The 15880-nt window shown below is 41.1% G+C and overlaps 1 protein-coding gene across 1 annotated transcript in view; it reads left to right on the top strand.

Annotated features, from left to right (window-relative positions):
- The window catches only part of TOPAZ1 (testis and ovary specific TOPAZ 1), a 42550-nt gene extending 33381 nt beyond the window's left edge, over positions 1 to 9169 (top strand). Inside the window, exons 17-21 of the mRNA XM_075705849.1 lie at positions 3142 to 3307; positions 4157 to 4321; positions 5383 to 5586; positions 7490 to 7673; positions 8956 to 9169. Of these exons, the coding sequence (XP_075561964.1) occupies positions 3142 to 3307; positions 4157 to 4321; positions 5383 to 5586; positions 7490 to 7673; positions 8956 to 9169 (933 nt within the window). The remainder of the gene's footprint in view (positions 1 to 3141; positions 3308 to 4156; positions 4322 to 5382; positions 5587 to 7489; positions 7674 to 8955) is intronic.
- The last annotated feature ends 6711 nt before the right edge of the window (positions 9170 to 15880 follow it).

The following is a 15880-nucleotide window of genomic DNA, read 5'->3' as shown; positions in this document are numbered from 1 at the left end:
CAATGTTAAATTCATCTTTTTCTTCCTGGAAGGAAGCAGTGTACACCAAGCTGGATATCCTATACAGTGCAACATGGCCAGTGACAACATAAGAAATTATATAAAGAACTGATGATTTTGGAGAGTATTTTGGTCAGTGATCACATTCTGAACTTACCTTGGTGTCAATGGGCCAGATCCTTACAACTAATAATTAGCTGTACTGGGATGTTCCTCATCCCATACAAGATGATTTCCAGCATGTATTGTTATGAACAAAAGCAAACACTCCCCTTGTCCCCTTTTGTCTCTTGGGGTTTTTTGTGAACTATCGTCAAGGAACCCCTTCTAGTTTGCATCAAAGGATTAAAATGTCTTTTGTATTATTGTCTCTAGGGGATAACCTTCAGGAATTCTGGTATGTAAAACCTATGCACTGCTCAGTCTGTTTCCAGGGTCAACCTAGACTAGAACTTTTTGAAGCATTTTTGTTCCACAAAACTCAGCAGTTAGAACAGTTAAAATATTCCTGGACATAGAAGAGGTAGTCTAAATTTTTGGCATTGAGGAGTGGTGAGTGCTCACATGCCCATTGAAGAGCTTAGTTTGGCTTGGGGTTTGGCTGTCATCTTCAGCAGAGACAGCATATACTCAGTGTTTGTAGGGAAATGCCGTCATGCATTTTAGCTGCTTTCCAGATCCATCTTAAGGGAGATCCTGATATTTGGGTTGCAGGGCCTGTGATATTCCAAGGAGGTTCATCTTCATGTCCTAATTTCAGAGGTGCAAGGTGTCAAAAGCATGTGTAGTGTTTCTCTTGTATAACAGGAGCTACTAAAAGTAGACAGTTCTTACAATACTATGATTTTTTTTCATGTATAGAGCAAAAGATCATTGCTTCTTTGAGAATGTTGTGTTTAGGTACCAGACCCACCTCTCAACAGACTGCTCACCAAGATCCTCAAACAGCCTTGTGGAGAACCTGTGTTGACCATATGGGAGTGTGAATGAAGCTGTGCTCTGAATTATTTTTATCAGAACTGGCAGATCCCAAACTGATCTCTGCTTCAGGGATGAATTAGAACTGGCATTCCTACCTCTCTCCGACCAGTTTCACTCCATTATATTTATCAGATAAGTCCCTAATGCTGTGGTTACAGGCTAGTATCTGCTTGATCCCATATCTTGTTTCTTCCAAAAAGTGGTACAGAAAATAAGATAGCAGTGGATTTGTTCTTCCTGCTGTGCCCAAAGTCATTTTAGCTTTAGGACATGCCCTATGCCATTTTATGAATATGTTGGACTGCCTAAAACTCTAGATGTGCTTTTCAGATCACTTTCCCTTCATGAACATCAAACCTCTTTATCGCATAGCTTTGATTCTTGGTGGCTCTTGGGAGTAAATTATGTATGCCTCTTGGTCCTGAAGAGAATATTCTTTGTAAGAGCTAAGGAAAGTCCATAAAACAGAAGTACTTCAACAAAACACGCAGATTTGAAACATGTGAATAGGTCTTCCATGGAGACAGCTCTTCAAGCAACACTAGACTACTCTCTGGATACTTACTTGTAGAGAATCCTGCAACATTAACATTCCTTGGGCAACTATTTCATCCACTTCCCATTTCAACTGTTTCCTGTCTTGAAGGACTTTGCTATGGTTTATTTTTACCCAACTTTTTATTACGTCAGATGATTGGTCAGAGGCTCTTGTCCAATTAAGGCTCTTATTCCAGAACTGCATTTTAATTGGGTGCCCTTCCTTTATAGATCATTTGTGCTTATAGCTGGATGCTTTCCATCTTTCTATAAAGACCCACTTCTTAGTGGCCCTTCCTTTTGCTAGAAGGATGGAACAGATGCAGATCCTCCTTAATTTTGTTTCTGGTTTGCACTTAGACTGCAAGTTTCTATTTTGCTGTCAAAATTTCACGAGTCTTTCTGGTATTTATTTTTTCCCTTCAGCCACGTACATTACAGTTGAATGGGTTCTTTACACCTTAAACGTTAACTGCAATGATGTAGTTAGTATTCTTTTTTGGCTTATGCTGAGATAAACCATTGCAGATACCTGTAGGCCTTCAAAAGTCTCCAATTTTAAGTATATGCCAGTCCACAGTATGTATGTGCATATGCATAAAGCATTTTCCAAAAATGAGCTGCTTAATAAGTATGTTTCATTTTCTGTCAACTTCTCTGTTCTCCTAAATGTCCCTTTCCCTCTACCTCCACAACCCTTGTTCCACCACCACAATGTGTGCACACATATGACCACGATTTTTAAAAAGCCACCTCTTCATTGGTGCACCCACTAAGCCAGAGCTGAAACATGTCTAGTTTGGAGTTTCGTTTGTGTTGCTTGACCAGCAGGGTGCAGCCAGACGGGACAAGTGCTCAATCCTGCCTGTCCTTGCCTTGCTGGGGACATTAATTTGATATCCCACTTTGACTCAATCATCATCTTTTTAGATTGGTCAGATCTTAATTATCTTTGAGACTGCTACCTTTCTTCCATCTTTGACTGAAAAGGCTGACCAAAAAGTTGTTAAGAGGAAGCTTCTGTAGGAGACCAGTCTAAATATCAACCTGGAATATGATGATAAAGTTGTTGTTTGTTATGCTGTTGGCCAGATAGGCCCAACTTTTTCCAGCTTACTGTCCTGCTGGGTACAACTATCAGTGTTTTCTTTGGCTTATGCTGGAGTAATTATTTCAGTTTAACAATTATGCCTTTGCTGCAAAATGAAAACTCTCTGTATGATCTTTTTAGAATTTTATAGGTTGTGTAGTGCTGAGTGGAATCAGAAGAGTAAAAAATATTAATATACCAAAGTAAGCAAAGACAAATTAATTACAAAGTGTATTAAAAATACCATATAGGAACATTACATAGTAGAAATAATGTTATGGGGGATAGTGTGCTGGGAACTGTTCAGCAATGGGTTGGTGGGGGTTTTTTGCCTACACAGTCAAAAAAACTTACTATTAGAAATTTTACTATACTTTTTTTTTTTCCCAACTCAGTTTGGATAACTAAACTGATACCTATAAATCTGTATCACTGAATTAAATCTGCTGTATTTTGTGTAAATATACTCCGTGTTCACTGATATCATTGCTTTCTCTGACCTTCCCCCTTTTCCCTTCTCCCTCTTATGCTAGGGAAGGAAGGTTTTGGATAAATTGCATGAGCTACAGATACATTTTACAGTCTTGAAAGGAGTTACAGGTGCAGAAAGGTTTGCATCAAGATGTCAAATTGTTAATAAAGCTGCAGAAATTTTTCTTAAAACTGGAAGTTTGGATGGAGCAACATGGGTATTGAGAGGTAAGCTTGTGTTATAAAAACTGAGTTTTGGCTTAAATTTGAACAGTCACCTTCTATGACAGATCTGAGATAAAAGTTACAAGCTGGTCTGTGTTATTAAATAAAGTTAATAATACTGGGACAACAAAAATTAAATGTGATCCATCTTACTGATTAGTATTCTTCTTGATACGTGTAAGAATTATCATGACTAATACGAAATTTTTTTCAGAAGTTTTCACAGTAGTCTGCCATGAGCACCTTTCTACTCAAGAGCCTGTCATAGTAAGGGAGGGGTACAGCTTGCAAAGTGACCCTGCCCCATGTAGTTTCTTTGAGCCAGGTGACATTCAGTGTCTAAAAATTTTCAGGCTTGGGTCAATGTAGCATTTCTTTAATCCTCACAGTATCCACATTTAGTAAAATAGCTTTAGAATAGTACCATATTTCTGCAATTAAATAACACATAATTAGTGGCTTTTTGGAATTCTGATCTGGTGAAAAGAGAAGAAACTCAGAAGTATAAAGAAGAATAAAAGGTACTCTATAAAGTAATACTGAGGATCTGAAATTTGCTATTTGATTTTATATATGTACGTAGATATACACATATTTATATATGCCACTGACAGCCCATTTTACTACAGTGATATTTAATAACAGGGGTTATTTACAATATAAAGGCTCAGAGAACCTGTCTGAGAAGGATTGGTGATAGGGAACAAGTTATTAATAACTAGAACTCCATTTTTTGTGAAACTCTGAAATTTGTTTTCTGCTACAGTTTACAGTATATTCTTAATGGCCAAGAGTCTCAGCATCCAGCAGTTTCGGTTCGTAGAAATAACACTGCACTGTTGTTTGCCACAGAGTCAGAGTGGACCACAAATGCACCGTTGTGGCCCTGTGATAAAATGGACATACTCAGTCGACATAATCTGTTATGTACACTAGTGCACAAATACTTGGGGAAGAGTTTATACAGGCAGGCATTTGAAGTTCTGCAGAACTTACCAGGTTTTCAAAATCATTCTGGTAAGTAAAGAAAGAGGTACTGTGTTAAGAGCTACAAATTTAACAGATGATTCTGTACTGTTCTTTTTGTTTGTTTTCCGGCTAAAATTTGTTGAAGAAATAAGATGGTTTTAGACAAGCCCATGTTTTTTTCTTCAAAGAGCGTAATGTCAGTTAAAGTATATATTGTACTCTGCAGCTCTTACTGTACACACACATGCACGTACATGCACAGAGTTTGTACACCTGTCCTCTTTTTCCAGTTGGCTCAATTACACAGGGCAACAGGAAAGACCCACTAAATTTTTAAGGATCTTACACAGTCTATACAATAAGATAAAATAGGGATATCATTGGGGCAATTCATTTTATCTTAACTTCAGATGAATGCATTGTTTTTTTCTATAACTGAGCTAGCTAACCTAGGCTGCTTTTACGTACCATGTTAAGAACTGAGTGCTCTTTTGGGCTCAATTTGTCTGACAAATTTTGGATGTGTACTTCAGGATGAGATGCACAGTTACTTAGGCTCCACTGAGGAAACCTCAGCTGATTTCTGCATGTAGGTCTCAGTCCTATTGCCAGTGTGTGCTCTTAGGTATGTTAAGAGAGCTTAGTTGGAAGACGATCTACTTAGAGAATCCTGAAAGAATCTAGTCCTTTGAGGCGCGAGGTGGATACAAGGCTGCTCAGTCCTGACAAGAAGGGGACAGTTCAGAGTAAGAGTAGAACAGAACTTGGAAGCACCAAGGTGATTTTTATTGGTGTAAATTCTACGTCTGAGAGATCAGGTGAAGATTGTATTTATAGGCTTGGGCAAGTGCATATATTTTTATCTGATGCTATTGGTTTTGGCAGCAAATTCTAACTTTACAAATTAATGCTTCTTTTTCACAACATGAATGAACTGGCTGTATGAAAAGACTTTTGATGAATAAAGCATTATCATAAGTTATCTCAACCTTGTTCCATATTGCTGATGGAAGCAAAAGTCCTGATTTAGGTACTGATTGAGAAGCATTTCTTCAATTAGATTTGCGTTTGACTTAATTCAGTGGTTCATATTCTTAATTTCATTTCAGATACTGTAGATGTTTCTCAGTACAGCTGCCTTTTTAACAAGCTGATAAATGCCTGTTTTGAGAGCAAGAACCTTGGGATCTCATCTTCTGCAGTAGACTTCATGCTTTCAAAAAACATAGCTATTGATTTTTCTTTACTTAGAGGATTAATCACAGCTTTGGGAAGAAGTTCTTTGTGGTCTAAAGCTAGGACCTACTACAAAAGTAAGTTGCTTCTTAAGCAGTATCCTTCCCTTTCGTTCTTTGGATAACATATGCTCATAACAGCTCAGTATGTTGGGTAGAAATGGGTAAGAGTACACTTTTTAAGAAAAAAACAGTACTTTCTGTGTCACTATCAGAAATTTATTTGTAACCAAAATGTTTATTGGGAAATAGTGACAGTTGAAAATAGGAATCAGTGCATACTACCTCGCATGAAATAAATGTAATTCTGATAAAATTAATTTTTTACATTCAGTTTCAGAATTTCAAAAATGTGAACCCTGGAATGGTTAAAAAGTGCATCATCTTCACTTTTTCATTTAGGCAAATTAGAGTTCTTTATGCTTCTGTTTAGAGCTGTGGTGGTAAAATTATTAATATTTAATATTTGAGAGGTCTGGCTAAGAAGTTTATCCTAACTAAAAGAAAATTCCTTTCAACTAAAAGCTAACAGTCTCTGATTGTTTTCAACTCCCCACTTCTGAGCGAAGATGATACTGGGTGAGCCACTCTGACAGGGTCCACCAAGAGCCATCTCTCTGTATTGTCACATTATTTCCTGTTTGATTCTGTCTCAGAATTGTGGTGGTTAGCAAGCTACTTAAGGAGTCCATCCCTCCTGGGATGGATACTTGGCTTTGTTGACATTGAAGTGATTGTTTTCCCTCGCCGCCTTTTTTCTTTTTTTTTTTTCCTTTTTTTCCTTTTTTTCCTTTTTTTTTCCTTTTTTTTCCTTTTTTTCCTTTTTTTTTTCCTTTTTTTTCCTTTTTTTCCTTTTTTTCTTTTTTTTCTTTTTTTTCCTTTTTTTCCTTTTTTCCTTTTTTTCCTTTTTTTTCCTTTTTTCCTTTTTTCCTTTTTTCCTTTTTTTCTTTTTTTCTTTTTTTTCCTTTTTTTTCCTTTTTTCTTTTTTCTTTTTTTTCTTTTTTCCTTTTTTCCTTTTTTCCTTTTTTCCTTTTTTCCTTTTTTTTCCTTTTTTCCTTTTTTTCCTTTTTTTTCCTTTTTTCCTTTTTTCCTTTTTTCCTTTTTTTCCTTTTTTTTCCTTTTTTTTCCTTTTTTTTCTTTTTTTTCCTTTTTTTCCTTTTTTTTCCTTTTTTTCCTTTTTTTTCCTTTTTTTTCCTTTTTTTTCCTTTTTTTTTCCTTTTTTTTCCTTTTTTTTCCTTTTTTCCTTTTTTTCCTTTTTTTTCCCTTTTTTCCCTTTTTTCCCTTTTTTCCCTTTTTTCCCTTTTTTCCCTTTTTTCCCTTTTTTCCCTTTTTTCCCTTTTTTCCTTTTTTTCCTTTTTTTTCCTTTTTTTCCTTTTTTTTTTCTTTTTTTTCCTTTTTTTTTTTTTTTTTCCTTTTTTCCTTTTTTTTTCCTTTTTTCTTCCTTTTTTTTCCTTTTTTCTTCCTTTTCCCTTTTCCCTTTTCCCTTTTCCCTTTTTTTCCCCTGTTTCCTTGTTTCCTTGTTTCCTTTTTTTTTTTTTTTTTCCTTTTTTCTTTTTTTTTCTGAAATGCTATGTAGGTTGGGTCTCTGGGACCACTTGGCAGAGGACAGGGGAGCAAAAGGGGAGGTGCTGTTCAAATGTCCTCTCACTGTGATCATAGTTGTTAAAGCTTCTGTCCGACCTGTCCTGAATTGTCCTTGTGTTACTACGCACTTGGGAGTCCCCGGATTTCTGAAAGAGCTTTTTAATCATCGCTGATAATATTCATTGATAAAAATAACATTTTACAACAGGGAATATTATGAGTGAATACTATTTGCTGTGTTCTCAAATCCGGCCATTTCACAGGTGAAATAGTAAAATCCATTAAGCGTTTGGGGTTTTTTTTCCCACATTCTTAGCCACATACTGAAGAAAACAGAGCTATGTTCAGTATTGGTAATCCTAATTGGTAATCCTTATGTTTCTGCATTTACCCTCAGGTGCTTTATCATTGGGTTGCTACCCACCACAGCACGGAAATTTATATCACAAACTTTTGACGATTCCATCTTACCTGTCTGAGGTTGAGATGCTTTTGGCCATTGAAATATTTCTTGTTTCAAATGCCAGTGATATTCAAAGTCCAATGGCTGCTACTCAGACTCTTCAAATAATACTGAAAAGGTTTGTTGTCAGATATGTACCATTTTGATTGTATTTATCCATGTGATCATGTAATTAATGAGAGCTCTTATTTTCCATTGACTGGGAAAGAGAATGGTTGGTTTTAAAGTTGTTTTTAATCCTTGTTTCTAAACTGGTTATAGAACAGTAAATATTTGGGGGGGGGGGGTATTATTTTTACATGTGTGTAGCAGAAAAGTAATTGTTCCAGAGTGCTTCTGGCCTGTGTTCCCTAACTGAATGTGTCTACCACGCTGAGAGTGTACTGTGTTTTCAAAAACAGGACAGCTTGATATCTTGGTGTATAGATTCTTGTGGTTAAGCAGTGGAGTAGAAGGGCACAGTTGCTTTTAGAAAGCAACTCTAACATTTCTTGGCTGTTTTTTGCAAAGTGCATGAAGCCATTTTACTTGAGTCTCTTTATAGGAGATATCTCAATATTAAATTTGTTAGAGTTTTTCCCCCTTTCTGTGAGACTTAATACCTTCAGATAAAAATGTGTTTTGTTGCTTTTTCCTTTGTCAGTAAACCACCAACCACTGTCACTAGATTATACCTGTAATTTATTTTTCAATACCCCATTTTCTCTGACACTGACTGGCTCAGCATCAAAATGTGAAACTGCGTAGAAATGCTGCATTTGTTAAGAAGGATGAACAGGGGCATCTCAAACTTGAGTACTCTGTCTTCCTTCACCTCTACCCTTCCCAAGGAATGCATCTCTTAATTTTATTCTTTTGATAAATGAGACGTTTTTTATCTCTTGTTTTCATGTGCATGCTATTGTACCTCTGCTTGTTTGCTTAACAGGTAAATTCTACTCTTGCAAAAATGTAGGCATGTCACTTAGGCACCTCCTTATTCCAGAAGTGATTACGTGCCAAAAATGAGCAATGCTTTTGGATGCAAGCATGTACATGAATTCTTGCTATTTCCAGTTCATAAAATGGTTTACATTCCTTTATTGAATTTTGCAGCCCACAGTCGAACATTTCTTCATGAAACATGCTGTGAATATTTGAGACCTACTTTGCACTGGTGTTAAATCCTATTACTTTTCATCACAGTAAAATATGTTAAAAATACACTTTTTCCAACTTTTTAATTCTTCAGAATAATCAGCTAAAATTTGTCTAGAAACTCACATAATCTATTATAAGTGAAGGGAACACAAGGCATTATTTTAATGTTTTTGTGATGTTGTTGCCAGTATAAAGCGTCAGGCAAGTGACACAGGGCCTGTATGGTACCTAATTTTGTATTTGTGAAAAATCACTTGCAGATGTGAAGAGCAGACAGTTCAGAATAACAGTGACTATCAAGCGGCAGTGGAGAGATTGATCCTGGCTGCTCGTGTATCTGATCCAAAGCTTTTTCTTAAGCATATGACAATGAATGTTAACATGGAAGAAGTTTACAGCTTGGAGTTTACATCTGCTCTAAAATGGCTTCAGGAGAATATGAAATGGGCTGCAAAGGTCTGGCTGTTTCAGTAGTCATTAAATAGTGAAGACTTTTGTTTTTTAATGGTTAAAGCAATCATTGTTGAAAGTAATACAAATTAATAAAGGCAGTTCCCACTGTGTTCAGACTGCGCCTTACTGATTTACAGCAAGGCTTCAAACTCAAGTTGTGTTTTTAAATACTTACATTGATGACAATGCAGATAGTAGCACAGAGAGTAATTTTTTCCTTAACTATATAGATTGTCACACTGACTTACATAGATGTTTTGTAATAGCATCATTAGATAATGAGGAAGCTGCAGCCTCAGAACCTACATTCTCCTTTTTTATGGAGAATCGAGCACTAACTGTTACTCTTCTCCCAGCAGGTGACAGTATGTAAGTGCATTGATTGAGTGTATCTACTGTTCTTGAGTGAGACGTTTTCCACACTGCTTCATAGTCTGTAGAAGTAATACATGTTTCCTTTTGTCTTCCTCATGGTATCTTGTGAGGATATTGTCCCATCTGTGCCCCTTAGATATTAATTTCCTTACTCCAAAAACCCAGCAAAAAGCACTGAGAATAAAATAACTTCAAACTCACTTGAGACATGCCTGGCTTAGGATACCTTCCTTCACAGAACTGAGAGAGTCTACAGAAGTTGCTCACAGCTGAAGGTTTAGTTGTGTCTTGATAATAACTTGTACATGGCTTCACATTTGTATATATGCATACTTCCACTGGAAAGGAAAACTTGCTTTCTCCCTTGATTGTGCTCTTAGAGGGAAGTGGTTTTGCCCATTTTTTAGTTTCTGCCAACTGCATGATGAGATGGAGGCTTCTAGCAAGCTGGTTCTAGCATTCCTGATTTGTCAGGAATTCTTTTTTCACCTGCAAATCCTGAATCAGATTTGGAGCATGAATTGCTTAAGTCACACTTCATCTACTGATCTGCAGCCTGACTAAGAAGAACCAAACATTTCATATCAGAAAACTCTCATGGCAAATCAATGGGACCTCTGTCAAAGTTGATACTTGCTGAGCTCCCCAATTCTCTAGTGTTAGTTTAGATCTCCAGTACCAACCCTCAGAAACATGCCAATAATACAGCTCTTTTGGTCCTGTTCTCCGGCCCCTTTAGAGCTTTTTGTGCTGAACATTTCTGCTCTCTTGGATATAAAAGTTTTGTTTTTTGTTTTTTTTTTTAAGGCTGTTCCATTGTAAGTGAGATCAAGAAGGTGGCGTAAGCCCTCAATGTTTGAAAAATCTTTTCCTCCTTTGGGGCAGCATGCATCTCTTCCCAGTTCCGGCAGCATTACTTCAGGTGTCCTTTGCTACTCTGAATCATGAAAGCCATCATGATCTTAGTGCTGGACAGTTGTGGAGGGTTTTGGAAGGATGTCAGTGGTTTTTTTGTTTGGGGGGGTTGCCACTCTAGTCTTGAGGTTCATGCCATTAATCTGATGTCATTAATCTGATTGATAGTTGTTAGATTCCTGACCCTTTTCAGGGTCAGATCCTGACCCTTTTCTATACCACTGCTCATCCAGTCTGTCTGGGAGTTGCTACTGGAAGAGAGGATTGAATCTGATGACCACCAAGACCACTGCCTTCCTCCTGTGCCACCTGTACAGAAAAATGCAAGGATAGAGGCTGTTGTGTTTTCTCAGGGTGTCATTCTTCTGTAGGGATCTCATCTGCTTTCCTTCTAAAAAATGGTAGATTCAGTACTAACAATCAAATGGCATTTCTTTAAAAGCCCCTTACCTCAGAATTTCTCTTGAAGAACAGTTGTCTGTAGTTCAAACAGACTTTGGGTACCACCGCTTGGTGTTCAGCAAGATGGCTCTGCCATTTGTAAGGCTATCCACCTGGTCAAACTCAGTAGCTGAAAGACTGGATAAGAAGTGATCAGGTTTCGGGTGAGGTGTCTAAACTGACATTCTTCCAGCCACTCCAGCATTAGTGGCAAGAGCAATTTTGGAAGGTTTCAGCAAACTAAAACTGTGAGAAACTAAGTAATTTTTGCTAATTACTTTTTGTAAGATTCTTTGTAGCTTAATCTCCCTTGGAATTAGACAGAGGCTATCTGAACCTCAGCTAAATCCCACATTTCTGTAAGCGGTACCAGATGTGGCTAATACTGTGTTTGAGAGATGCAGAAGGACAAAATTCTTTTAGTAATCTGTATGACTTCAAAGCTTGGGATGTTCTAGGGACAGCATTATTTTTTCCATTATCGGCATCCTTGAATTTTCATTTAGATCATCTCCAGAAAAAAATTCCAAATATTGCTTTATTTTTCAGACAGGGGTTAATCATTGACCTTCTAGCTTAACTTGGAACTGTGTAAAATTTGTGCAATGTTTTGGTTCCATCTCCTGAGTATCATCTTCAGCTGATAGGATGCAATCTCAGTCATGTCTTACATTAACAAGCAAAGCAAGCTGCCCACATCATTGCTCGGAAGTTTTGTTACAACTGGTGCATCTGGTGTTTCTGTCAATACAGTGTTTCTCCCTATCGCCATGATAAACCAGTAGGCAATTTAAGTAAGTCCTGTATTCACATTTTTGTACTCTCTGGGTCCACTTGAAATACCCTACACATCTGGTCGTTTTGATGTGCATCAAATTGCCAGAAAAGTTTCTTGAGCAACCTTTGATTTGAAGGTTGATAGAAATTCCATGTGCTAAACAGGACAGAACTCCAGTGTGGAATGGAAACGAGCCTGGAAAGATGAAAAAGTGTTGCAAAGAATAAAGTAAATTACAACAGAGACAATGCAGTTTTGCAGAGCCAGCCACTCAGTAGACAATATCCATATTTTTGCTTTTCCCCAGGTATAAGTTACTGTTTCTTAGTAGCTGAAAGAACTACTGTTTGAGATTAAGCAACTCGTTTGATATATTTAATTTTTCATATAGGAAAATTTCTGTTTGCAGACAGAAAAATGTGAAAAAAAACCTGTCTGTGCTGTGCTCAGTAGCTAGGTCTGGACAATGCTGTGCTGCTTCAGTATGTTGTTAGATGCATGTGAAATCCCCTTTGTGAAAATCTTTGTTTGGTTTTCACTGATGACAAGGTACACTCTTGGAAAGATTACTTTTGTTAGGTATGGACAGTTTCTTGTTACTAAAACAGAATAATCTTGTTTGGAAGACTTAACCACAATTTTATTTCAAAGCATTGGTAGTTTTGAGAGTTTCTTAACCTACATCGGGGATGGAGGTGAGAAGCTGGAAATAGAAGCTTGATAATTTTACAATGTTTTATAAAGAGCAATTGGAGGGATCATTTTGGAGTTGTTAAGATGTTAATAAACTTTTTTTTATTCTTTATATGAAGTATCCAAAATATCTGTGAGTCAGTATTGTCATTAAATTATTTAATTCTGTTCAGATCCCTGTAATTAATATTCTTAGGTATGCAGGAGGATAGGCAAATGGCAAAGTAGATGTGGAGAGTTTAATATAACTAGTAGAAGAATCTGAAGTATGATATGCTGCATGAGGAGGTTAAGAATGTGTGAAATCAGTCAGACTATGCAGGTTTTTCACCACGCCATAGCACATAATGTAGCAAATGCTCATGAATAAATTGGGCTGAAACTCCCAGCTGTGGACATGGCCAGCTTCCAGTTTTAACTACAGACTCGAGCGGAGGCTACAGCTAGGCCTATGGTTGTGCTCAATTCGCTGAAGAATTCTAATGGATGTTAGTGAGAGTTTCACATGAGGAGAAATAGTAAAATTAATGTCCCTGGTGTAGTAATCAAACTTTTAATTACCAAAATCTTAATGCCATACTCCTCAGCTTAGTAAAGTACAGCCACATTAAGAGCAATTACTAGTTCACATTTTTGTCCTTTCACATTCTCCAGGATGCATCTTGCATCTTTGTGGGGTTTATTTGGCATTTTCAGTCTTAACTGAAATTATGCGTAACTCTTTTCTAAAATGACTAGTATGATGACTAGTATAAAAAATTAATGCTGACATTATTGGCCTCAGAGCTTCGGTGCCGTTGCGTGTGATGGGACCAGAGAAACTGGTGCCACTTTTTGACCATCTGCAGACTGAGGACCAGAACGGAAACAAAGGAGCGAGGAGAAAACAGCTCAGTTGCTGCTTTTAGCAACTTTATTGCGATGCTTAAAATTTTCCTTCTGTTAGGGGACAAGAGGTAGTCAAAATACAGACTTCTTCGGATGTTAATTTTGTCTGGTATAAAACAAGCTTTCCATTCGGAAATGTCTGTGCCATTCTTGCTGAGCCAGTGGGATGTATCCTGGGAACTGATAAGAGAATAACGAGACCAGATAAAGCCACAGTGCTACTGCCATGTGATATTGTGGTGATATTTGTAAGCAATAAGTGTTGAGACCTTTAGCTAAAAAGTAGGAATTCATTCCTGTGCTCAGGGGGGTGGGCTGCTCTGGCTCTTTGAAAATGGGTACCCTACGCCATGGAGCTGGTATCGGCCACTGTCACCTGCTGATTACCTCTCCCAATTTATTTTATTCCTCACTGAGTTAAAAGAAATCCCGGGTGAAATGAACAGCACATTTTTATGTTGAATCAATTAAATTTCTTTTTCCATCTGCATAATTATGCAACCAATTTGCTTACATAACTGATGGCTTCTATCAGGAGGCAAAAAACATGCTGCGCGTTATGGAAATTATGCAAATCCCCCAAGGGTTGTGAGAGTGTTAACTTGATTTAAGGCTTCAGTGAACTACAGATAGTTCCTAAACCTTGTCAGTCCTCTTTTTAACCTTTTCTGCCTGGAAATGCAATAGATTCTATGCAAATAACTCCAATGTCTTAACAGTTCATCTCTCTTTGTTCTGAAACTCGTCAGCAATAGACACCTTCCCTCTGAGGTTGCGCGTCCCTGCATCAGCTGCTTCTTGACACCAAGTGCCTCGGAAGAAAAATAGATGTATAAATGGACGTATACATCGAGCGTGAGTAAGTGCAGGGAAACAGCTTTTGCTTTTCCCCTCGGGACTGCAGAGCGCAGGGTTGCTTCTGTGCCCGTTCGGCGTTTTCTTCCTGCAGAACAAAGGAAGCGTGAAGCGCAGGCGGGTGCCTGGGTAACCCCTTCCCTCCTCTTTGCGAAAGAGCAGCGGCTTCTTGCGTCGGGGATTTCCCTTCTGTGTCCCCAGGTGACAAGTGCGGACGTACGCTGCTGTCAGAAGCGGCAGTCACTGACACGAAAAGGGGCCGCTTCTCCGCATCTTGCGTGGCAGGCCCTTGAGGAGCGGCTGCGGTATCGTCATTCCCATTTACGGGATGGGGCGCAGTTTGTAACCAAGGGCAGCAGCAACACCTCCGCCGTCAAATCAGCGGCCATTAAGCCTTCGCTTCACCGAACCCTCCGCTCCCCCACGCGGAGCATTTTGGGCCCGCCGGCCACCGCAGCCCCCACCCCACCCCACCCCCGGACGCCATTTTCGCCCCCGACCCAGAGCGCCCGGGGCGGGGGAGGGAGCCGGTGGCGGGCCCTGAGGGACGGCCTGCGCGCGGGGGCGGTGCCGCGCGCCTGCGCGGGGGAGGGCGCGCGGCCGCTACGTGAGCGCCGGGGGCGGGACGCGGTGGCGGAGCTGGGGGGGGGGAGGGGGCGGCGGAGCGGCCGCTCGCGAGGCAGCCGCCGGGGCAGGGGGCGCAGGCGCGCGCCGTCCCCCCAGCCCCGCCGGGATTTTCCCTCGCCCGGCGCGGCGCTGCCCCAACCCCGCCCCCTCCCGCCGCCTCCCGGGCCGTCGGTGGGGCTGGCCGTGCCAGGCGATGGGGGCCGAGCCCCGGCGGGCGCTGTCCGGCCCTGGCGGTAAGGGGGGCCGGGCCGGGGGCCTCGCGGCGGCACCGGGGAGAGGGGAGGGAAGGAGGCGGGGGAGGCCGCGCCCCCCCCCCTCCCCCCGCGGAGGGAGGGAAGGAGGCGGGGGAGGCCGCGGTCCCCCCCCCACCCGCGGGGGGGCCGGCTCGGCCGTCGCTAGCGTCGGCGGCCGGTGCGAGGCAGAGCCCGGTCAGGGGGCGGGGGTGGGCTGCACTGAAACCGGGCCGCGCTCTGCTGCCGGCCCCCGCCGGCGGGGCGGGTGGCGGGGTCCGGGCGAGGGGCAGCTCCTCCGCCGCCGTGGCGGAGCCGGCCCGCGGCGGGTCCGTGCGGGCGGGGCGGCCGTTGGCGGCGGTTGGGGGCCCGGCAGGTGGGCGGCGGGGCCGCCTCGCTCGGCTCCTGCGGCGGCGGGGCCTCGGCAGGCCGCCTTGGGGGAGCCGGGCGGCAGGCGCCGGCCCTTGGACCGCGCCTCGCTGCCGCCGATCGCCGGTAGCTGAGTCCCGAGGCAGCCGCCTGGGCGCAGCGTGCGGCCCGGGGCGGTCGCGTCGGCAGCTGCTGCCGGCAGGCAGGCGGCATTTGCCTCTTAGTCGGGACGGAATTCTGTCAGGGCTCTGCTTGGAGGAGTTAAAACTGCTAGCGGTTGGATCGCTAGAGCTTCTTTTCTTCCAAGCAGCGCGTCAATCAGTTTCACCAAAGCTGCTTTGCACTGTCGTCTTGTTTATTTTCACACTGTTTTCTTCATACTGCCCTAAGGGTCAAGCGCAGGTAAACAGCTGAAACGGATAATCTCGGTTTGAGTGGTGAGGTAGTTAGCACGCAGTGTCGTGTTTCCAAAGGCTTTTGCAAAATGACTGCAACTTGATATTTTGTTTTGTGTTAGCAAGCATGTCTTTGAGGTGGGGTGCAGGTGAAACTTACTCAAAC

The sequence above is a fragment of the Pelecanus crispus genome, chromosome 2 (assembly GCF_030463565.1).
Source record: "Pelecanus crispus isolate bPelCri1 chromosome 2, bPelCri1.pri, whole genome shotgun sequence".
Lineage (NCBI taxonomy): Eukaryota > Metazoa > Chordata > Aves > Pelecaniformes > Pelecanidae > Pelecanus > Pelecanus crispus.
Note: the sequence above shows the minus strand (reverse complement) of the source record. Positions and strands in the feature narration are given on the sequence as shown.